Raw genomic sequence first — 22,958 nt, 5'->3', positions numbered from 1 at the left:
CTGGACCCACATGGTGGCAGGGCTTGCAGTGGGCTGTGTGTCAGCGGTGTCTGAGGATCAAGGTGGGGCTGTGAACCACACCAGCGTCTCAGACCACAATCCTGAGTGGGACCAGCCGAGAGCTGCAGATGGGAATCCCTGTAGCCCCCATCTGTTCTCCCTACGACTGGCGTTTCCTCCGTGCAGTCCATTTGTGCTCCAGACAGCCTTAGTGTGCTCCCTGCAGCCCAGCAGTTCCCCCTGGAAGAGGGGAGATTGAGATGAGATCTTAGGGAGAAATGTTCTCCAGTGATAGTGGGGAGGCCCTGGCCCAGGTTGCCCAGAGCAGTGGTGGCTGCCCCATCCCTGGAGGTGTTCAAGGCCAGTTTGGATGGGGCTTGGAGCCCCTGATCCCGTGGGAGGTGTCCCTGCCCATGGCAGAGGGATGGAACTGTATAGGCTTTGAGGTCCATTCCAACCCAAACCATTCTATGTGTGCTCCCTGTAGCATCTGAGTGTACCCTGCACCTCTTTTCTTTGCCCTGTACCCTTGTGTGTGCTCCATATTCCCCATGTGTGCTCTCCACACACTTGTCTGTGCTCCTTACAGCTCTGTCTGTGGAATATACAGCCCCTGCCTGTTTCCTACAGCTCCCGTGTGCTTCCTACGACCTCTCCCTCTACCTGGTGGGTGTCCCTGCAGCCCTTGTGTGCCCTGCAGCCCCCTCTGTGCTTCCCACAGCCCATGTGCTCATATAACCCTGTGTGGGGTTCATACAGCCAGTGTGTGCTCCCCGTAACCCATGTGTGCTCCCTACAACCCGTGTGTACTCCTTGCAGCCCGTGTGTTCTCCCCGTAACCCGTGTGTTCTCCCTGCAACCCGCGTGTGCTCCCTACAACCCGTGTGTGCTCCCCGTAACCCGTGTGTGCTCCCTGTAACCTCTATGTGCTCCCTGCAACCCGTGTGTGCTCCCTACAACCTGTGTGTGCTCCCTACAACCCGTGTGCTCCCCGTAACCCGTGTGTGCTCCCTGCAACCTGTGTGTGCTCCCTACAACCCGTGTGTTCTCCCTACAACCCGTGTGTGCTCCCTACAGCTTGTGTGTGTGCTCATTGCAATGCATATGTGCTCCCTAGAGCACCGTGTGTGACACCCACAGCCCCACGCACAGTCGGTAGAGCCGGTGTGTGCTCCTCACAGCTGCTGTGTGCTTCTACACACAGCCCCGTGTGTAGTCTCTGCAGCCGGTGTGTACTCCATACAACCCATATGTGCTCCGCACAGCCCCCTGTGTGCTCCCTACAGTCTGTGTGACCCTACAGCCCGTTTGTCTCCATACAATTATTTTATGCTCCCTACAGCCTCCATAAATGCTCCCTGTAGCCTCTGTGGGCTCCCTGGTGGTGATGAGCGTCTCTCACTGGTGGTGGTGGTGGTGGTGAGGTTCTTACTGTTGGTGGTGGTGAGGGTCTTGCTGTTGGTAGTGATGAGGTTCTCACTGGTGGTGGTGGTAAGGGTTTTGATGGTGGTGGTGAGGTTCTTGCTGTTGGTGGTGGTGAGGGTCTTGCTGTTGGTAGTGATGAGGTTCTCGCTGGTGGTGGTGGCGGTAAGGGTCTTGATGATGGTGATGATGTTCTTGCTGGTGGTGGTGGCGAGGATCTTGCTGGCAGTGGTGGTGCCAGTGTCTCTTCTGGGCGGTGCCAAGGCTGGTGGGGGTGCCCTTGGAGGAGGCAGATGGGTGGTGCTGTGTGCTTTTCTGCACATGAAGCCCAGGAGATAGGCAGTTCTTATTTCTGTGCTGAACAGGGAGCTGACATTAATGAACAGCTAATTAACATCACAGGGCTTGATGGTTGCGGTGTCAGTGTCCCTAATTAGTCTCGCACTAATCTGCTTTAATTAACTGTCCCTGTTGCGGTTTTAATTTAATTTTCGGCTCTAGACCACCGAGAGCCATTCTGTGCACATCCGCACTCCAGTACCACCACACTGTCTGTACTGGGATGGACTGGTGGGGCAGTGGGACCCTAACCAGGCTCCCCAGCACAGGCAAGAAGCCATGGCTGCTCTGCACCGGCTGCTTGTTCTTTTCTCGGAGGTGAAGAACCACCCCTGCACAGCACCAGGCTCATTCCCACCACCCGGACAGGCTGTGTTGGCTGGACATGAGGCCCCGGACAAGCTGAGGGTCAGGTCGGGTGCTGTCCCCATGCTCTTCCAAGCTGCTGCTTCAACTGCATCAGCCACACTTTGCAGCCTGTGAGCTGCCATCCCGTCCCTCTTCTGATGTGGAAGGAACACATGACGCTGCCCATGGTTTCAAAATAGGATGACGTGATTGAGAGCAGCCCTGCAGAGAAGGACTTGAGGTGCTGATGGACGAGAAGCTCAACATGAGCCGGCAACACCTGTTCACAGCCCAGAAGCCAACCATGTCCTGGGCTGCATCCGAAGCAGCGTGGCCGGCAGGGTGAGGGAGGAGATTCTCCCCCTCTGCTCCACTCTGGTGAGACCCCACCTGGAGTCGCGTGTCCATTTCTGGGATCCTCAACATAAGAAGAACTTAGAACTGTTGGAATGGGTCCAGAGGAGGCCACGGAGCTGATGTGAGGGCTGGAGAACCTCCTGTATGAGGCCAGGATGAAAGAGTTGGGATTGTTGAGCCTGGAGAAGAAAAGGATCCGAGGAGATCTTATAGCGACCTTCCAGTACCTGAGTGAGGCCTACAAGAAAGCTGGGGAGGAACGTTTTACAAAGGCATGGAGTGACAGGATGAGGGGGAATGGCTTTAAATTGGAGATGGAAAGATTTAGACTAGACATAAGGAGGAAATTCTTCGCAGTGAGGGTGGTGAGGCCCTGGCCCAGGTTGCCCAGGGAAGTTGTGGCTGCCCCATCCCTGGAAGTGTTCCAAGGCCAGGTTGGATGGGGCCTTGAGCCGCCTAATCCAGTGGGAGGTGCCCCTGCATGTGGCAGGGGCATAGGAATTAGGTGAAGGTCCCCTCCAACTCAAACCATTCTATGAATCTATGCACCTGCTCTGGTGGGGAAGGGCTGCTTTGTGCAAGGTCTTCTGGAGACAGGAACGGAAAAAACTGGGGAGTGCTCCTTGCTTGGGCAACAGGTTTGGAGGGCCCATGGCCCTTGTGCTACTGGATACCTGTTCATTTGGCTTTGGGCATTTAGCATAGAGTCATAGAATCATGGAATGGTTTGGGTTGGAAGGGACCTCAAAGCCCATCCAGTTCCACACCCCTGCGATGGGCAAGGACATGCTCCACTGGCTCAGGGGCGCCAAGCCCCATCCAACCTGGCCTTGAACCCCTCCAGGAATAGGGCAGCCACCACTGCTCTGGGCAACCTGGGCCAGGGCCTCCCCACCCGCACAGGAAAACATTTCTCCCTAATCTCTCATCTCAATCTCCACTCTTTCAGCTGAAAGCCATTCCCCCTCATCCTGTCCTTATTACACCCCTGATCCAGAGCCCCTCCGCAGCTTTCCTGGAGCCCCTTTCAGTACTGGAAGCTGCTCTAAGTTCTCGCCGCAGCCTTCTCTTCTCCAGGCTGAACAACCCCAACTGTCTCAGCCTGTCCTCTGTGGGAGGTGCTCCGGCCCTCCGTGGTCTCCTCTGGACTTGCTCCAACAGATGTCCTTTCTGTACCAGGAGCTCCTGTTGCAGAGCAGCTACTGAACACTTCCCTCCTCATTCCCTTTCTGGTCTCTCCTTCCCGCAGGGGCATCCCCTGCTCCATTTGTTGGACCAGCCAGGATCCAGAGAGCTGGGGACTGGCCTGGGCGAAGAACGGGCTGCACATCCTGCTGTGAGGAGTGTGAGAGCTGCTGAGACCCTTACGTGGGAGGCTGGATGGAGAACAAGCTGGAGAGGGATAATTAACAATGGTTTCTCATGGGAGCAAATGACATCGCAGGAGCAAAACCATCTGGGAGAGGTACCTCAGCGAGAGAGGAGGAGGAGAAATCCCCAGGCAGGAAGAGCCTGTGTCCTAGAGGAGCTGTGAGGAGGACATTTAGTCCTGACAGAGCTGCTGTTTGCATAAGAGGATCTTCTGGTCCTTCTCCTGCCAAGCAGAGCTCTGTCTTCCAAGCCTCAGCGAGTGTGCCCTTGCCCTTCGATGGGTTGTGTATCACAGATAGAGCAAAAAGGGAGTGGGAAAGAGGAGAAGACATAGAGCCCCCCTTGAGGAGGATGGCAGCTGGAGTTTTGCTCATGTGGCCTCAGTACGAATTCCTTGTTAATGCTGCAGGCTGTGCCCTGCTAGGATGAAGGGTGGAGCTGTCAGGGTAGGGATGGTTGGGGTTTTGCTCTCCATGAGTAAGGATTACCACCAGAGCGGGCTGGGATGCGCACCCCAGGCTCCCTGCTCTGCTTTCCCCTATATGTATCCTTCATCAGGCAGGGCACAAATCTTCTCAAACCCAAGAGTCTCCCAGCGGGACCTTCTTGGAGGCTGTGTTAATCTGTAAGAGCAAGTGGAGCCTTTAAAGTGGGAGTTCGGCTTGGCAGAGTCCCAGGGAGCTGTGCAGTCCTGGGCTTGGCTGGCCGGTCTGGATTAGCGGGGCTCTGCCATCTGTCCCACTCCCAGCCCTGGCTGAAACTGCTCCAGGCGCCTCATGCTTTGAAGAAAACGTTTCTCTGACTGTGGCCCCTGCTCCCAATAACGCAGCTGCTCCCCACCTAGGCATGCGTGGCTGCTTTCTGCATTTCCTCAGCAGGTGGAGGGAATCCTTGTGTCAACCACAGCCGTGCCGTCGGCTTCGGGAACGTATAACCTTGAAAAACGCAGTGAAGAGCCCTGCAGAAGGGCTTTGGAGAGCTCTTGCAGCCAAATGAGCTCAGTTGTTGGGCTGTCTGTGCGGCCAATTCTAGATCATAGAACCATAGAAGGTCCTGAGCTGGAAGGGACCCACAAGGCTCATCGAATCCAACTCCTGTCTCTGCTCAGGACACCCCAATATTCACGCCGTGGGGCTGAGGGCACTGGCCAAACACTTCTAGAATATTGTCGGGCTTGGTGCCATGAAGGCTTCCTTGGGGAGCTGTTCCAGTGCTCCACCACCCTCTATGGGAAGAAGCTTCTCCAAACATCCAACCTAACCCTCCCATTGGCATCTTCCTTCCATTCTCTCCCATCAGAGAGAAGAGCTCAGCACCTACTCCTCCTCCTCCCCATATGAGGAAGCTGCAGAGCACGATGAGGTCTCTCCTCAGTCTCCTCTTCTCCAGGCTGGACAGACCTAGTGAATTCAGACGCTCCTCACACATCTCCCCTCTAAACCCTTCCCCAACTCTGTGCCCTCCTCTGGATGCTCTCCAGCACCTTTAGATTCCTTTTATCCTGTGGTGCCCAAAGCTGCCCCCAATGCTCCAAGTGGGGCCATCCCAGTGCGGAGCAGAGAAGGACAATCCCCTCTCTCACCTGGCTGGCGATGCCGTGCTGGGTGCACCCAGGACGTGGTTGCCCTCCTGGCTACCAGAACACACTGTTTTTTATACGGCTGCTGAGCAACAAGGATGTTGGTTGTTGTACTCTGCTGTCTGTGCACTGTTCGCATACCCCATCCAATTCTGACCCAGTGTGTTCGGCACTTTCTGCCTTCTCCATCTGAGTATCTCACTGATCCGTTTCTGCATCTTCATGCCGGCCCATCCCACTCAGCCTGATCTTTGCAGTAACTTCTCCTGTTCGACCTGTTTTCTTCCATGTGACAAACGCTGCTGAGGAGCACTTTTTGCAGGACGGGGCTGGGAGGATGCTAAACCTCCCCAGCACGCCAAGGATCTCTCATCCCACTCTGCAAAGTGATCAGTGACCCAATGAAACCCCACAACACAACGAAAATATGTCAGGGGACTTTTTCTGATGTCACTTGTTCCGTTCTTCACCCATGGCAGTGGTGCCATCATTATGGCCAAGAAAGCCAAGCATCTCTTCCCTTTGCAGCTCACATGCCGCAGTGTTATCAGTGTGTCCCCTGGCATGGTCCCACAGCGTCTCACTTCACAAACACCAGCACTTGCGTCGCAATTTGCTTTGGCTGCCTCTGAAAGCTCTTGGGTACAAGTTATCTAACACAGCCTGGCGCTGGGAGTTGATGGCTTGTTTTCTTCCTACTTTTGGGGAGAATGGAAAATTTTAAGGAAGTGTTGGTTATGAAACAATCCTCCGTGCGTGCATCACATCACTGTGTGTTACACACTCCTTTCCTTCTGTGTTAAAATGGAGAGTTTTACCATATTTTGGGGACAGGCACTTGTCTTCACTACAGCTTCTCTTCTCTTGCATTTGTGGTTTCAATCCTATTGCTGGTAATCACAGAATCATGGAATGGATTGGGTCAGAATGGACAGTAAAGCCCATCCAGTTCCAACCTCTCTGTAGCCCTGCTGGATTCCGTGGGATGGGATGAACCAGCACGTGTGAAGGACTGGGCTGGGTCACAGGGTGACAGGTTATCTTGCTCAGTATCTAAAAGGAAGATGTCTGTGTGTTCTCCTGTTGAATGAGTCATAGAATCACAGAATCATGGAATGGTTTCGGTTGGAAGGGACCTCAAAGGCCATCCAGTCCCACCCCCTGCCATGGGCAGGGACCCCTCCCACTGGATCAGGGGCTCCAAGCCCCATCCAACCTGGCCTTGAACCCCTCCAGGGATGGGGCAGCCACCACTGCTCTGGGCAACCTGGGCCAGGGCCTCCCCACCTGAACAGCAAAACATTTCTCCCTAAGATGTCATCTCAATCTCCCCTCTTTCAGCTGAAAACCATCCCCCTCTTGTCCTGTCACTGCACTCCCTGATTAAGAGCTCCTCCCCGGCTTTCCTGGAGCCCCCATTAGGTCCTGGAAGCTGGTGATGACCCCTGATTTACTGAGAGTTCATTTTAAATGCACGCAGGCAGGAACTGAGTTGAACTTTCATGCAGCTGAAACCTGCCAAACTTCTCCAACCTTGTGTCTGAGTAACCTCACATTTGTCCTGTCTCAGGTCACTTGCGACACCTTTCCAAAGCCTCTCTACTTTCCAGTGGGAGTATGACAGTCTGGGAGTATGGAAGAACGAAACCCAGTGGAAGAAAGCTTTCAGGTGTAGAAGGTGCAGTTTGATGGATGCAGGCAAACCCTGCCCAGACAAGGGGAATTATGAGCTGCTGCAAGTTCCCTCTTCCCCTCCGTTTTCTGACAGTGCCTGGCTCTCAGGTCCTGTCATACCGCACAGCTCTGGATGGATCTGGACGGATAATTCTTTGCTTCTGCCTTTTCCTCAGCAGATCATCTTTTCAGAGAAAGTTATCAGGGAAATGAGAGTCAGGGGACCCAAGGTTCAACCTTCTCCTTCTGAGAGTGATCCCTCACAGCCTTTGACACTTTACAAACACCACTGCCAAACTGATGCCGTGACTGGAGAGGGAATGCTGCTGCTGGAATTGCTCCTGGGTGTTTATTCATCCACACATTGCAGAAGTCATTACAATTGCGCAAAATACAGAGACTTTACAAAAGATTTCCTGGAAATAACATATAAAATCCTGACTGTAACTCTCCTTCCATGCCCATCCCCATCACATCATCATCTTGGCGTGGCCACGCGGCTGTTTCTCAGTGTCAGGGTGGTCAGACCTGTGCTTGGAGAGAGTTTGGTAGTTTTCTTTACTCATACGTTATTTTACCACCCTACATTGTGTTCCCTGATCTCTCTGCAGAATATATGTGCTCCATACAGAGCTGGGGTTTCCTTCCTTATACCTTTGTGCTTTGACTGCTCTCCTGGCTTGTGTCACTAGAAAGAAAGGCTGACCATGTCTGCAGTGAAGCCGTAGCAGAGTCAGGTTAAGGTCTTACCGTACCCTTGGTGATGCACCTTGGTACCTCTGGCTTGGTGATGTCGCAGGACATGTTTACCCCAGAGGAGGCTGTGAATGTGCAGCAGCCAAATCCAGATCCTGGGCATGCAGGACCTCTGAACGTGGTGGGAAAGCCAGCAAGTGATGACCATACCACACAACTATCCACATTTTCCAAAAAAATCTAGCAAATATGGGAAAGATGAGCTCTTCTAGAGCGGTTTTAATGCCTTGCTTTTGTTGCTCTTCCTGCTTCCCTCTCCCCTGCTGAGGATTCCCTCAGTGATTGCCCATGTGCGCACAGCACACGCAGCACAGCACACTCCCACATCCTAGCTGTCCTTCTTGGGGGGGAAAACTGGCATGTGAATATGTACTTGGAAATATCCAGAGCACATGTGCACACACACGAGAGCTTAGGGGCTGGGGAGGGTGGAGAGGGAGTTGTTCAAATGTTTTTAGTGCAGCCATTTCCAAAATCACTAGCATTCAGGTTGTCATACTTCCACAGGCAGGACATGGATCTGTTGGAGCGAGTCCAGAGGAGGCCATGGAGATGATCTAAGGGCTGGAGCTCCTGCCGTACGAGGACAGGCTGAGAGGGTTGAGGTTGTTGAGCCTGGAGAAGAAAAGGGTCTGGGAAGACCTTAGAGCAGCTTCCAGTACTGAAAGGGGCTCCAGGAAAGCTGAGGAGGGGCTCTTGGTGAAGGAGTGCAGAAATAAGAGGAGGGAGAACAATTTTGAGCTGGAAGAGGGGAGATTGAGATGAGATCTTAGGGAGAAATATTTTACTGTGAGGATGAGGAGGTCCTGGCCCAGGTTGCCCAGAGCAGTGGTGGCCGCCCCATCCCTGGAGGGGTTCAAGGCCAGGTTGGATGGGGCTTGGAGCCCCTGATCCAGTGGGAGGTGGGAGGTGTCCCTGCCCATGGCAGAGGGTGGAACTGGATAGGCTTTGAGGTCCCTTCCAACCGAAACCATTTCATGATTCTATGGTTCTGTGCTTAAAAAAACTTCTTATCTCTCCATCATGAGTCTGTCTGATTCTAATACTTTGTGTGTTTGATTTCCTCAGCAGTGCTGGGATAGCACACTGACTGCTCCTGAGTAATGCTGCAGACAGACAGACGGATCATATGGATGAGGATGGGTGTGGTGGCAGACGCTGAAGTTCTGGCTCTGTCTCAGGGGGTGATGCGTGGCTCATGGTCAGCTGTGCAGGTCTAAATCTTTCCTTCTCAATCCTCAGCTTAAAGCTGATATTGCTGCTGCAGTGATGGAATTCTCAGAGGCTCTCTGTACATCCCAAACCATTCTGATTCTATCAACCTGATCCAGTGGGAGGTGTCCATGCCCAGGGCAGGGGGTTGGAACTAGATGGGCATTAAGGTCCCTTCCAACTGAAACCATTCCATGATTCTGTGACTCTATCCTGCTCTCCTCTGGAACAGGGAGTTTCACAGGAGCCTGGCTTTTTGGCGCACAGCTGCCTGGAGGCGCAGCAATTTTGGTTTCTTCTTGCCATTGCCTTTGCAGGCTCAAAACCCAGCGTTTCAAAGCCCATCGCTCCACGAAGACAATGTCTCGAAGACATTTGGTGGCCTAAAGTGTACCTGTTCAGACGTGAGGGAATCAGAGGTGGCAGGAACAGATGGACTTCGGGAAGGGAGCTGGAGTCACAGCCTGGCACTGTGCTCTGTGAGGTGTGCATGGTGACAGCTCCAGGAGACTCTGCTTTGGGGAAGGGAACTGTCGCTTTCTTCTGTGATTTAGCCAAGTTCATTAATTTAAGCTAAGTAAAAAAGTGAGGTTTTTCCTATAAACAACTACTTGACCTTTGTCTTTCTGGGGCAAATGGCTCTGTTTTGCCTTCAGGATAGCATTGTGTTTGTGTAACCCTGCTACCCTCTTTGCTGTGCTTGTACCCCACAGCCAGGAAGCAGTGGTCCATCACGCAGGGGTCAGGCTGGGCATCCAGAAACTTGAGAAGGTGTAGCTCTGTTGGCAAGGGCTACTAGGGTGATCAGAATGATTCAGTCCCTTGGCAGAGGATTTGGCTGTCTCCAAGGGTGTAGATCCTTCAGCATTTCTGAGCCCTTCTTCCAGTATTTGACCTTCCTCGTGGTGAGAGATGTTCTCCTTGTGTCATGCTGGACTTCTCCCTGTGCCACCTTAAACCTTTTTCTGCATCTGAGAGCCTGGCTCCATCTTCTTTACACCCTCTTGTTCAGTTGCTGAAGGCAGCACTAAAGTCTCCCCTTTGCCTTCTTTTCTCCAGGCTCACTTCTGACCCTCAGCCTCTCCTCACCCACCATGTGTTCCAGCCCCCTGCCGTCCCTGTGGCCCCATCCCTTGGGGTTCTTCCAGCATCTTCTGAGCCCCAAACTGTGCTCCATGGAGATCTCACAAATGCCAGAGGACTTGAGAGCTTGTTTTGGAGGCAGGCTGGTTCTCCTTGGCTTTTCCCTTCCTATGTAAGCAGACTGCAGGGCAGTTTGGAAAGTGGAGGTGGACAGTGTGCAGCTGCCCTGGGCAGTGTGTAATCTCCCTGCCCACATGGAGCTTCTTTGCTCGTTGCAGGCTGAGCAGGAGAGTTACTGTGCAGCTACAGCCCCAGTGATTTAAACCACCGTAACAAACTGTTTTTAATCAGCCCTCATGCCAGCTCCACTCAGCACCCAGCACTGACAAAGAACAATGCTGTCATCTGGAAAGCGGCTGCTGGCACTTCACCAGCTGGAGTGCTTTAAACTTGTCTAAACTGGGTTCTAAGCAGCATTAAAATGTGATGATTAAGCATGCCCATTCCAAGTTTTCCTGGCCATCCCAACCTTCACCTGGAAAAGCAGCTTCTGCCCTGGGAAAGGCTCCCCTGGGAGCTGCACCTAGAGAGGGTCTGTAGGTGCCTCGGGGAGATGGAGAGGAGACTATGGGGTGGGAGGGCAGTGGTCCACATGCTGGTCCTCATCCTGTGGGAAGTCAAGGCAGAGGAACGTGGGAATAATGCAGCCCACACGTCTACTTGCTAACTGTGGAGCTGGGACTCCTGGGTCAGACAGGAATGTCTTTCAGGGACTCGATCTCACTCTACACCCCCGGCCCTGAAACTTGCTTTTCTGACTTCTGGGATAAGGGAGGTGGGCAGAGAGAGGCGACTCACAAACGAAAACATTGAGCAGCCACAAATGCACTTGGAGTTTCTGGAAGTGGAGGCACAAGTCCACTTGGGCGCCTGACCCTGGCTCTGCTGACACCTGGAGATGTGCAGACACCGAGGTCCCTGGCTGCTCTGGTCCCCCATGGCTCTGAGCTATTGTTGGATGCATGTGCATTCCTGCCTCCAGCAGTCCCATGGTGCTGGAGAAGTGACACTGGATTTGCACCGGGACTAAGAGGGCTTGGGAGATCATCCACTTGAAGGGCCCTTGTCCAGGAAAAGCTCTCTTTTTACTTTCATCTTCCCTTTAGGATTAAAGTTGTTCTCCTCCAGCTCGAAACATGGAATGTTTGTCGAGTTTATGAGGGCTTTTAGAGAGGCTTTTAGAGAGTACATCCTATCCCTTCTTTTATAGGGCTGTGATAAGATTATCTTTGTTTTAACACCAATTAAAGCAGGAAGGGTTTATAGGATTAGGGGGTTTCCATCAGTACAACTTTGATGTCCCTGCTTGCTTGGTTTGTGTCCTGCCCTGTGTTAAAAGGCTGGGAGCCGTGCCCGTAATGGTTAACATACTGCGCTCCAGAGGCAAAGCTCTCCCAGGCAGAAGCTTTGGGAAACATTTAAACAAGACCAAACAAAGTAAGAAAATGTGAGAGTCCTAAATTCTTCTGGAGACCACTTGGAGAAAGCTGGCTTGGGGTTTAAATGCGAGCTCTTTCAAGACGCAGTGTTTACAGCAGTTAGGACAGGCTGTGCTGCGGCTGGGGGAGAACGTTTTAAATATCAAAATAAAATAAAATACTATATTGTAAGGAATCTGAAGCAAAGGCAAAAAAAAAAACAACCCTGCAGTGTTTCAGTTGAGGCTGGAAAACCCATCAGTCTGTCCTCTACACCAGCAGAAAACAAGAGGATGAATGAGGAGTGCATGATGGTTGGTATCTGCTTGCACATAACCACACGGCAATAACCTCATGGCTCGGCCGACAGGCTGGCATTACTCCACGCAAGCCTCCCAGGGCTCTGGGGCAATGGCCTTTTCCACCTTCTGAAGCTCTAAGTCCTTCTGTGCGTGCCGAGCCACGGAGACAAGGGTTGACGGCTGAAACTGCACGGGTGCTGGCAGCGTCCCCATCACTGGTGAGCTCGGACTGAGATTGCTCCTAGACCGGTGGATGTCATCCTTCAGGAGAGCACCGGGCTGTTGAGCTTGGTCTTGGAGTTTAAAGTGCTCCTCAGGGGTCTGCAGGAGCACAGAGGTCCAAAGTATCTGCTGCCACCGGAGCTGGACCCCTGACCTGTAAACTCACCATCTGTTTTCATCCTGGGGTGCTGCCCTCTGGAAGTGAGCTGGGAGCTGTGCCTTCAGGGCTGCAGTCACCTGTGGTCTACATTGTGTGGTGAGCATACGGGTCTGGGTCCCCGTTGGACAGGGAAGTCCTCTCCCTTCAGCCGTCCACTCAAAGGTTCTAGCAGGAGAAATGCTGGATTAGGAAAAAGACCTGGGGTTCCTTTTGCGGATAAACGGTCCTTTTGAAGGAGAAGAACTAGGGGGTACTGGTTGATAGCAGCTGAACGTGAGCCAGCAATGGCCCAGGTGGCCAAGAACACCCAACAGCATCCTGACTCGGATCAGCCATGGGGTGGCCAGCAGGAGCAGGAAAGGGATCGTCCCCCTGGACTCAGCACTGGTGATGCCACACTTGAATCCTGGGTTCAGTTTTTGGCCCCTCACTTCAAGAAGGACATTGAGGTCCTGGAGTGCATCCAGAGAAGGGAACAGAGCTGGAGCAGGGTCTGGAGCCCAGGGGTTCTGGGAGTGGCTGAGAGACTTGGGGCTGTTTAGTTTGGAGAAAAGGAGGCTGAGAGGAGCCTTTCTGGAGCTGGCAGCTCCCAGAAAGCAGGTTGTGGTGAGGTGGGTGCTGGTCCCCTCTGAAGTAACAAGGGATGGGACGAGAGGAATGGCCTCAAGTTGTGCCAGGGCAGGTTTAGATTGGATATTAGAGAAAATTTCTTCACTGAGAGAGTGGTGAAGCTGTGGCAGAGGTTGCCCAGGGCAGTGGTGGAGTGTCCATCCCTGGAGGGGTTCATAAAGCATGTGGCCGTGGCACCTGGGGACATGGTATAGCAGGCATGGTGGGCATGGGCTGATGGTTGGACTGGATGAGCTGAGAGGTCTTCTCAACCTCAGTGATTCTGTGATTCAATGATCATGGCTCCTTGCTGTCCATACTCTGAGAATGCTGGCAGCACCCCAGCCTCCGTGCTCAGGCACGTACAGAAAACTTTCCATTTCTCTTTAAGAGCCCCTGATTTCTTAGGGAGGCTGAACCAGGCTGGCTAGGCAGGTAAGGAATTCCAGGCGTTTCTCCCTGACAGCCGAATCCCATCGCTGCTGATGGATGTGCCGCCCAGAGCAGGCGGCGCAGGGGGGGATTCGCAGGTGTGCATGCCTGCAGGTGCTGCGGCCTTAGCAGATGCTGGAGCTCCTGAGCAGCGCTGGCGGGGGAATGACCTTCAGCAGCCCCCGGCATGAAGCCTCTCCCAGGTGAGGGCTTAGCCCGGCTGCTGGTGTGTGAGCACCGGGAGATTGCTGTGAGGGCCTGGGTGAGGATGCTGAGGTTGTCCTGGTGATGCTCTTGCAGGAGAGTGTGAGGCTGTAACTGCCCCACATTGGCTCAGGCTGTGCTGCAGAGTCGCTGTGTGATGACCACTATTGGTTTGTCCCATGATTTCCAAAGGGCTGAACACCTGGCCCGGGCGGTTGTATTCAGAGCTTGTTTGGGCTGGGCTGAGGACAGCCTGGCCAGAATCATGGAATGGGTTGAGTTGGAAGGGACCTTAAAGCCCATCCAGATCTACCCCCCTGCCATGGGCAGGGAGCCCTCCCACCAGATCACGGTGCTCCGGGGCAGGGAGACCTCCTACTGGATCAGGGTGCTCCAAGCTCCATCCAACCTGGCTTTGAACACCTCCAGGGATGGGGCAGATATCATTTCTCTGGGCAACCTGAGCCATGGCCTGCCCACCCTCATCATGAAGAATTTCTTCCTAATGTCTAAATCTTTCCCCTTCCAATTTAAAGCCATTCCTCCTCATCCCATCACTCCAGGCCCTTGTAAAAAGACCCTCTCCAGCTTTCTTGTGGCCTCTTCAGGTACTGGAAGGACACTAGACGGTCAGGGACAATTTGTCCCTTGCAGGATTTTCCAGTTTGTTCTTTTTGGGAGCTCCCGAAAGTGGGCATCACTCTGCCCTGCCTTCTCCAATCCTCTGTGACACCGCAATGCCAAGGACCAGTCACCCCACTGTGCTGCCTCTCTGCTCCTGCCCGTGGACCAAGTGAGATGGCAGCTGATGGCGCGGCTAAGATGTAACCTCTTAAAGTAAGCAGAAAGCGTGGAGGTGCATACAGGCAGAGTGCAGCGTGGGTGCCCTTGCTGGGGCACTTCCAGGAGAGCTGTGTCTGAAGGAGCTCTAGGCTGAAGCTGGAAGGCAGGTGAGGTGGCTTGAGGAGCACCTCCGGGGAGCGCTGGTGATGGGTCTGTGGCTTTGGAGCTCTGGTGCCTCGAGCTATGAAGCTGGAGCAGTGGTGTCTGAGTGACAGGGAGCTGTTGTGCCCCAGTTGATCTCTGTGTTGCTGATGAGGTGAAGGACATTGGTCCAGTCAGTGGCACAGGGACCTGTCAGAATGCTGCTGCAACCAGAGAATGCTTTTGGAAGCTCGTGCTGTCTGCTTCTGAGTTAAGCAGGAACATGTGCGTTGCAACTTCTTCTTCCTTTATTGACAACTCTTTAATCCACATCTCCGAAGGCAGCTGAGCTCCACGTTCCCCTTCAGTTAATCTCATTTAACCCTGTTTTCCTGTCTGTGTTTCCATCCCTACTCTCCAAATGCTGTCAGAGTCGGTGGCAGTGACAGCACCTGACAATGGGATTAATTGCTTATCTCAAGTGTAGGCAGTATAGGCTGCTAATTAAATTTATCAGGAGGCAAACTGGAGAACCTGTGCAGCCCCAGGAAGGCTGAGTGCAGAGAGCTGGCACCCAGAGGTCCAAAATTCTCTCTTACAGCCAGCTCCAATGCCGAGTCCAAGAGGCTTGGGTGTTACCACCACCTCCTGCAACACAACTTCGCAAGCCAGGGCTGAGTGCTCTTCCTTCCAGTACTAAAATTCCCAGGCTGGAAAGGCCAAGATGGAAGTGTAAGCAGACCCAAAGGCAGTGGCACCACTGCTCCTTTGGGTCATCCCGAGGTGAGTCTTTCACTAAGGTGACAGACACCATCGTGTGAGGGCTTGGGAACAGCAACAAGTAGAGAATGGGAAGCTTTTGCAGGTGAGACAAAGAGAGATCCATCTGCATGCAGAGCAAGAATGAATGTTCAGGACACAAGGGATGGAATGAGGAAGAATAACAATGTCATTTCAGCACCCACCTCTTCTCATAAGAAGAAAGGCATGGTTGATGAAAGGAATAAGGGATAAATTCAGAGCTGGTTGGTTCTTCTGCACAGCAGGCGCTGGTGCCCGGTGGCATTCCCCCTGTGTGTTTGACCAAAGAATTGTCCTTCAGGGATGCTTTTCTTTGCTGAGCTGCCCCGGGGAAGGAGGGCTGAAAGCCTCCTGCCTACGCTGCCTCCAGGAGCAGATGCTGCAGAAGTGGCCGTCCTTCCCAGCTCCGTGGTGTGGTCCTCCTGCAGGGGAGGGCAAGACCCCTCCGTGGACAAAGCATGTGCATTCCCGGGCACGACCCATGCCCTGGGGATGGGTGAATGGGAAACAAAGACACCCAGCACTGCTCAAGTGTTTCCACTCTTGTTTGGGAGAGCTACAGCCTGTACTCAAAGAGTGCTGCTGTCTCCGAGCTGTACCCTAGCAAGGCAGCCATCCATGCCTATGTGCACCAGTGAGGCAATTAAAAGTCCACGTGTTTCTTGCTAACCCCTATTAGCATCCTCCGGTTGGTGCTGGAGCTACAGGAACCTACTGCGTGGGAAGCTGTGAACCGCCCCTGCTTCAGCGGTGGGGCCACAGCTGCTGCCGCAGTGATTGCCCTCCTGGGATCATAGAATCCTAATAGTATCATAGAAAAGTTTGGATTGGAAGGGACCTTAAAGATCATCCAGTTCCAACCCCTCTGCCATGGGCAGGGACACCTCCCCACTGGCTCAGGCTGCCCAAAGCCCATCCAACCTGGCCTTGAACACCTCCAGGGATGGGGCAGCCACAACTTCCCTGGGCAACCTGTTCCGGTGCCTCACCACCCTCATGGTGAAGAAATTCTTCCTTATGTATGCTCAGATAAAGTAGAGATTTCTGGGCATTCACTGTTTCGATTCCCTCTTTCCAAGCGGGACTTCCCAGGGATGTTCTGCCCCTGCCCTCGTTGCGAGCCTGGGGGGAAGCAGCGTGTCCCAAAGCTGCTATCACCACCCAGGGTGAAAATCTGGGGTGTCATCCTGTATTCCAGCAAGAGGTGAGGACATCCCCGCTGTGCAAACAGGAGGGGTTTAACTGTGTGCGAAGATCGCAGTTTTGCTTTGCTGTTTACTCTAGAAACAAGAAATTGGGTGGATTCCAGAGGAAAGCTGTTTTCTCAACCAGAGGAAGACCCAGAGGGAAAAAAACCAGTTCAGAACACAATGTCAGTTTATTTTATTTCTGGAGGTTGTCATTACTTGAGAAAAAAAAAACCTCAATAAAACAGGGCTTGCATCAAATTTCAGTCTTTCCTGTCTTTCAGCGTGATTTCAGAGCATTTCTCTTTGGAGAAGTTCAGATTTTCCAGGACTGTTTTATCCCACAACGGTGTAGGGGACCTCCTAAGGAAGAAGAAGGATGCCCAAACTTCTGGCCATGTTTTGACATCACCTGTGAAGAATTGTAGCATCCTGGCTTGGGATTGTTGGTGAACAATCATTCACCCCGCAGTTCTTGCGCTGCTCTAAGAGCAAAGCACACAGACGGGTTCCCTGCAGCCGCCAGCCAGGGCCACGCCAAACCGGGGGGCTGGTTTGTGTCTCCGGGGGCCAAATCACTAAATCTCAGCAGCATAGGCACATTTTTGGATGGATCTCTAACTTGATGGAGAAAAAGCCTTATAGGAAAGTTGTGGTGTTTAAAATAAGCTTTGAGAAGGTGAAGGAAGCCCATATCTCAAAATGGTTCTGATCAAACCATCCTGTATTTCACCTGGATGTCAGACAAGAGCAGTTTTGTGTGTTGGTCTTACTGGGTTTCAGTGCAGGGAGAGAACGAGAGAGAAGAGTTTTGAGCTGAAAGAAGGGAGATTGAGATGAGATCTTAGGGAGAAATTGGGGTTGGGGTTGTTCAGCCTGGAGAAGAGAAGGCTCCAGGGAAACCTTAGAGCAGCTTCCAGGGCTGAAAGGGGCTCCAGGAAAGCTGGAGAGGGGCTCTTGATCAGGGAGTGCAGGGAGAGGATGAGGGGAACACTTTTGAGCTGAAAGACGGGAGATTGAGATGAGATCTTAGGGAGAAATGTTCTCCTGTTCAGGTGGGGAGGCCCTGGCCCAGGGTGCCCAGAGCAGTGGTGGCTGCCCCATCCCTGGAGGGGTTCCAGGCCAGGTTGGATGGGGCTTGGAGCCCCTGATCCAGTGGGAGGGGTCCCTGCCCATGGCAGGGGGTGGAACTGGATGGGCTTTGAGGTCCCTTCCATCCAAAACCATTCCATGATTCTATGACCTTGTTATCATTTCAGCTACAGAGCCATCATCGCTTCTCTGTGACAGAGAAGTGAGTTGTAACGACACAACCATCACCTCTCGCAACAGCTTCACACCCCCTGTGAGGGGTTTGTACCCAGGCACGTTCTGGGAACAGGGTCAGAACTGGAGTCAAATGCGTGGGTGATCGGAGAGGGTGGAAAGATCTGGGAACATGAGGAGAAAAGCCAGTTTTTCAGCGGTTCCTTTGACTGTAGGAGGCAGGAGGGACAAGCAGGAAGGCTGATCGTATTTTTCAGTTGAAATTTTTTCATTGAAAACTCAAGATAATTATGAAGGAAGGGAGATAAAAACTGGAGGAAAAAAAGAAAAAACAACAAAAAACCCCCAACCCACTCTTTTCCTTTTTTTTCAAAGGAGAAAACAGACACTTCTCAACTCACGCTTGCAGCAGCCCCGAGCATATGTTTCTTCCAGGCTGTTTCTCTGATCTGCCTCATTCCTGAAAGCCTTGGCAGCAAACTGAAGGAGAACTTTGTTTAACTCATTGCAGGGCAGATCCCACCTGCAACCCCTGGCTTCTTGGTGCTGCACAAGGAGTCACCAGCAGCGGAGAGGGGAAACCTCTGAGAGCCATACCAGTAAATGTGTCCAGCTGAGCTTTTGCTTTGGTGATCCCCTGGCTTGGCAAGGATTTTCTGGCGTTTCAAGTTTTGCAGTGGTGTTTTTAGTCACCTGTGCTGTATCTGTTAATGCTGTGTTCCACACCAAGGTCATCTCGCTCTGCAGCTTCCTCACACGGGGAGGAGTAGGTGCTGAGCTCTTCTCTCTGACGGGAGAGAATGGAAGGAAGATGCCAGGGAAGGGTTAGGTTGGACGTTTGGAGAAGCTTCTTCCCATAGAGGGTGGTGGAGCACTGGAACAGCTCCCCAAGGAAGCCTTCATGGCACCAAGCCTGACAATATTCTAAAAGTGTTTGGCCAGTGCCCTCAGCCCCACGGCGTGAATATTGGGGTGTCCTGAGCAGGGACAGGAGTTGGATTCGATGAGCCTTGTGGGTCCCTTCCAGCTCAGGACCTTCTATGGTTCTATGATCTAGAACTGGCTGCACAGACAGCCCAACAACTGAGCTTGTTTGGCTGTAAGAGCTCTCCAAAGCCTTTCTGCAGAGCCCTGTACTGCTTTTCTCAGGGTTATCCACTTCCAGAGCCGATGTCATGGCTGTGGCTGACACAAAGATTCTCTTCCCACTCAGGACAGTCTATAATACTATAAAATGGATGCGGAACATTTGCTTCTTCTAAAAAAATGACTGGGTAACTTGGTGGAAGACACATCTCGCAAGGTATGTTCACTGCAGGGACTCAGCCTCTTGGAAACTCTCTGAGTTGTGTGTTTTTGAGGAGTTAGAAGGTGCTGTGGGAAATGCGCGTGCTTGGCTCGTGTGCTGCTCCTTGGGTGTTCACCATGGGGGGAAGGAGTCAGATGGCCATAGACCTTTGTGCTCACCCGGTAAAGCCACTCACTTGTTACGCAGTGGTGGATGAAGTCCTGAGATGCCCTGAGTGGACCCACTTCTGCACTCTTGGCTGGTACTGGGGGAAGAAATGCCTGCGCGTCCCCCATCCCGTCAGCGCCTGCCTTCACAGTGCCTTCAAAGCAGATAGTTCTCCACTTTCTTTACTTCCAATTGTCAGATTTTGGCTTTAGACCTTGCAAAGCCCCACAGGGTTTTCTGGCAACCCCATCCCCGTGCTCACCGCTTACCACTGCTCTTGGTTCTCTTTCAGGCTGCCCACTGGGGACGTTCAAGGCAAGCCAAGGGGATGAAGGATGTGTCCACTGCCCTATTAACAGCCGGACAACTTCCGAAGGGGCCACGAACTGCGTGTGCCGAAATGGATATTACCGGGCAGATGCTGATCCTGTCAACATGCCATGCACCAGTATGTGGGGTCAGGGCAACTGGGGAGGGGCCACAAGTGACTGGGAAAGGAGACACGCATCAGTCCAAGCTCCCACAGGTGCTGAATGAAGGCATCTGCCTCAGTGGGATTTTGGAGGAGTTGTGGGGGCTCAGAGCACCTCGTTCAGAGGAGCTTTGCAGGCCCAGGGCTTTCTTACTTTGTGCCTGTCTGCACTTGCAAACATGGCATATGCAATACAGCGGAAGTTTGGGTTGCTTTGTGCTGTTCTGTGCAGAGGGATGTCTTCACCCTGGGCTGTACTTCGGTGTTGGCACACAGGAGATTAGTGCAAAGGCCTGGAATCAGGAGGGCTACAAAAAATAATTGGTCAACTTTACCCGGGATAGCATGTATTCAAATTCGCCAAGGTTAAGAAGACAGCTTTTTTTGCAGCCCAGAAAGCTAACCATGTCCTGGTCTGCATCCAGAGCAGTGAGACCGGACAGGCCAGGGAAGGGATTCTGGCCCTCTGCTCTGCTCTGGTGAGACCCCACCTGGAGCCCTGCATCCAGTTCTGGAGTCCTCAGCACAGGAAGGACATGGAGCTGTTGGAATGAGTCCAGAGGAGGCCACAGAGATGATCCGAGGGCTGGAGCATCTCTTGTACAACGACACGCTGAGACACTTGCGGTTGTTCATCCTGGAGAAGAGAAGGCTCCAGGGAAACCTTAGAGCAGCTTCCAGTACTGAAAGGGGCTCCAGGAAAGCTGGGGAGAGGCTCTGGATCAGGGAGTGCAGGGAGAGGATGAGGGGAATGATTTTGAGCTGCAAGAGGGGAGATTGAGATCTTAGGGAGAAATGTTTTGCTGTGAGGGTGGGGAGGCCCTGGCCCAGGTTGCCCAGAGCAGTGGTGGCTGCACCATCCCTGGAGGTGTTCAAGGCCAGGTTGGATGGGGCTTTGAGCCCCTGATCCAGTGGGAGGTGTCCCTGTCAGGGGTGTGGAACTGGATCGGCTTTGAGGTCCCTTCCAGCCCAAACAATTCCATGATTCTGAGACCCTGTGATTCCAGCCTTTGGCTGCCATGTTTCTCTGCCCTGCTGCTGGGTGCTGTTGGGGATGGAGAAAAGGCTGGGTGCAGGACAGACAGCTGGTCCTGGAGCGATGAGCAGGGGTCTGGCTCTTACACCTTTCTGTCTATTCCCTTTACAGCCATCCCATCTGCTCCCCAGGCTGTCATATCCAGTGTGAACGAGACCTCTCTGATGCTGGAGTGGACCCCACCACGAGACTCAGGGGGTCGGGAGGACCTGGTGTACAACATCATCTGCAAGAGCTGCGGCTCTGGCCGTGGGGCGTGCACACGCTGCGGGGACAACGTGCAGTTCGCCCCGCGCCAGCTGGGCCTGACAGAGCCTCGCATCTACATCAGCGACCTGCTGGCCCACACCCAGTACACCTTCGAGATCCAGGCGGTGAATGGTGTCACCGACCAGAGCCCCTTCTCTCCGCAGTTTGCATCGGTGAACATCACCACCAACCAGGCTGGTAAGATGCGGATCGGTGTCTCTCCGGGAAGGGGAGGTGGTGGGCAGAGATCTCCTGATCAAGCAGGACTGCTTGACCTGGACAAAACCCTGTGTGGTGAGCAGGGCATGAAGGGGAGAAGAGGTGGGGTGATGTGGCCTTGGTGTCCTTTGCTCCATTACACTGGTGATGACCAGAGTGCATGGGCCTGGTCATTCCTCCATGAATCCCAAGCCTCGGGTGTTGAAGTGTCAAGGCGCAAAGCGAAGTGCAAAGCTCGTGCATGCCCCGCGGTAGAGCTGCCCATCTTGTCACCATAGTTGAACAGCTCATGTCACATGTCCTGGTATCTCAGCCTTCCTCTCTGGTCACCTTGGCACCGTTCCTGAGGTTCTTGCCCCAGAGCTCTGGTTGCCCATGCCATTGGCTGCAGCTCTGCATCCTGAGCAGGGAGGGGAAGATCAACTCCAGCATTACGACATGAGTTACAATCTCAGCTCCCATTGCAGAGGAAGCCAGGCTGGACTGTGAAAGCAAAGGAAAGCTGCACAGAAGAGCAACTGGGAGATGAATAGATGAGATGACTGTCTGCAGTCTGGCCCAGGTCCTGTGCCTCTGCAGAGTCATCTTGGTGAAGAAGACCAAGCAACAGAGCTGGATGGATTTCATTGGGATTCTCCAGCTCGGCACTGGCCTAGAGGGTTGCGCCACTATGCAGGGTGGCTTTGTCCAGGGAAGGGACTGGTTAGGGTGGCCCCCCAGCAGCAGCCGTGCTGGTGGCAGGATGCCCCGCAGAGCTGCCAGGCAGAGCCTGCTCTCCCCAGCCCACCTGGAAGCCATCTGGAGCTGGAGCACAGGCTGGGGCTTTGCTTAATCTGATTGCACAGTGGAAACACGCCAATAAGGCACAAACGTGTGGGAGCAAGCGAGTTTCTGTGGTCCCTCTGAGTGCAAATGTGTGGGGTTGTGTGAACAACCCCTGTGCTGCCCTGGGCACTATTTGACCTTCAAGACTGAATTTGGCAGTCACGGATGATTGCATTTCCCCTGAAGTGCCTGGAGCCTGTGTTGTGTGGTGGCTGCAGGGGCCACGGAGGGTTTGACCCAGGGCAAAGCAGCAGGGATACAGGTGGACATCGCTTGGCTGGGTATGCAGAGCACCAAGACAGAGGTCACCTTCAAACATGTCTGGATTGCACACAAACCAGCGGAGCGACCTCTGATCTTAAGTTAGCTCAGGAACTGGGGGGTTACGGCATTTGATGTATCAGAAGCACTGAAGACAGATTTAATGTAGCATTGGACCGTGGTTTGACTGTGAGCAGGAACACATCTGCACATGATAAGGAGAGAGGAACTGGTATGGGACAGTGACCTGTTGCAGGAGGTTAGAACTGGATGATCATTAAGATCCCTTCCAACCCAACCTATTCTATGATTCTGTGGCTGTGAACCACATCCAAGGTGGGTGTGATGCTACCTGGGGCTGGGAAGGGGCTCTCCCCATCCTGACCACGGTCCTGAGCTATAGATGAGTTATTTAATGCTCAGATTTTGCACTTTGCAGTTATATGAAGCACTCGTTACCTTCATGTTGCTACTTGCGCCTTAGCAAAAGCAGAGACCTGAGTTGCAGGCAAATCCTTTTCAGCACCCTGGATCCTCCTCCTTGTGTTTGCTTTGTTTGATGCTCCTTTATTATCAGGGCTCACACTTCTCAGCCTGTGTGATGTCTCTCTTAATGTATCTATTCATTAGCGCTAAACAGTAACTGTCTGCTTGCTAATTCTTCTGTAATTAGAGACTCTGAATTCTTCTGCTTACAGTCAGCACCGCCTGGCA

At 53.1% G+C, this 22,958-nt stretch overlaps 1 protein-coding gene across 4 annotated transcripts in view; it reads left to right on the top strand.

The window, feature by feature from the left end:
• EPHB2 (EPH receptor B2) overlaps positions 1-22,958 on the top strand; it is a 142,601-nt gene that overhangs the window by 68,760 nt on the left and 50,883 nt on the right. For all 4 annotated transcript variants that reach the window (XM_054085703.1, XM_054085701.1, XM_054085702.1 and 1 more), the window contains exons 4-5: positions 19,475-19,630; positions 20,802-21,137. In XM_054085703.1, coding sequence (XP_053941678.1) covers positions 19,475-19,630; positions 20,802-21,137 — 492 coding nt within the window. The remainder of the gene's footprint in view (positions 1-19,474; positions 19,631-20,801; positions 21,138-22,958) is intronic.

This window comes from Cuculus canorus, chromosome 21, assembly GCF_017976375.1.
Source record: "Cuculus canorus isolate bCucCan1 chromosome 21, bCucCan1.pri, whole genome shotgun sequence".
Classification (NCBI taxonomy): domain Eukaryota; kingdom Metazoa; phylum Chordata; class Aves; order Cuculiformes; family Cuculidae; genus Cuculus; species Cuculus canorus.
This window is presented reverse-complemented; position numbering and strand designations above follow the sequence as displayed.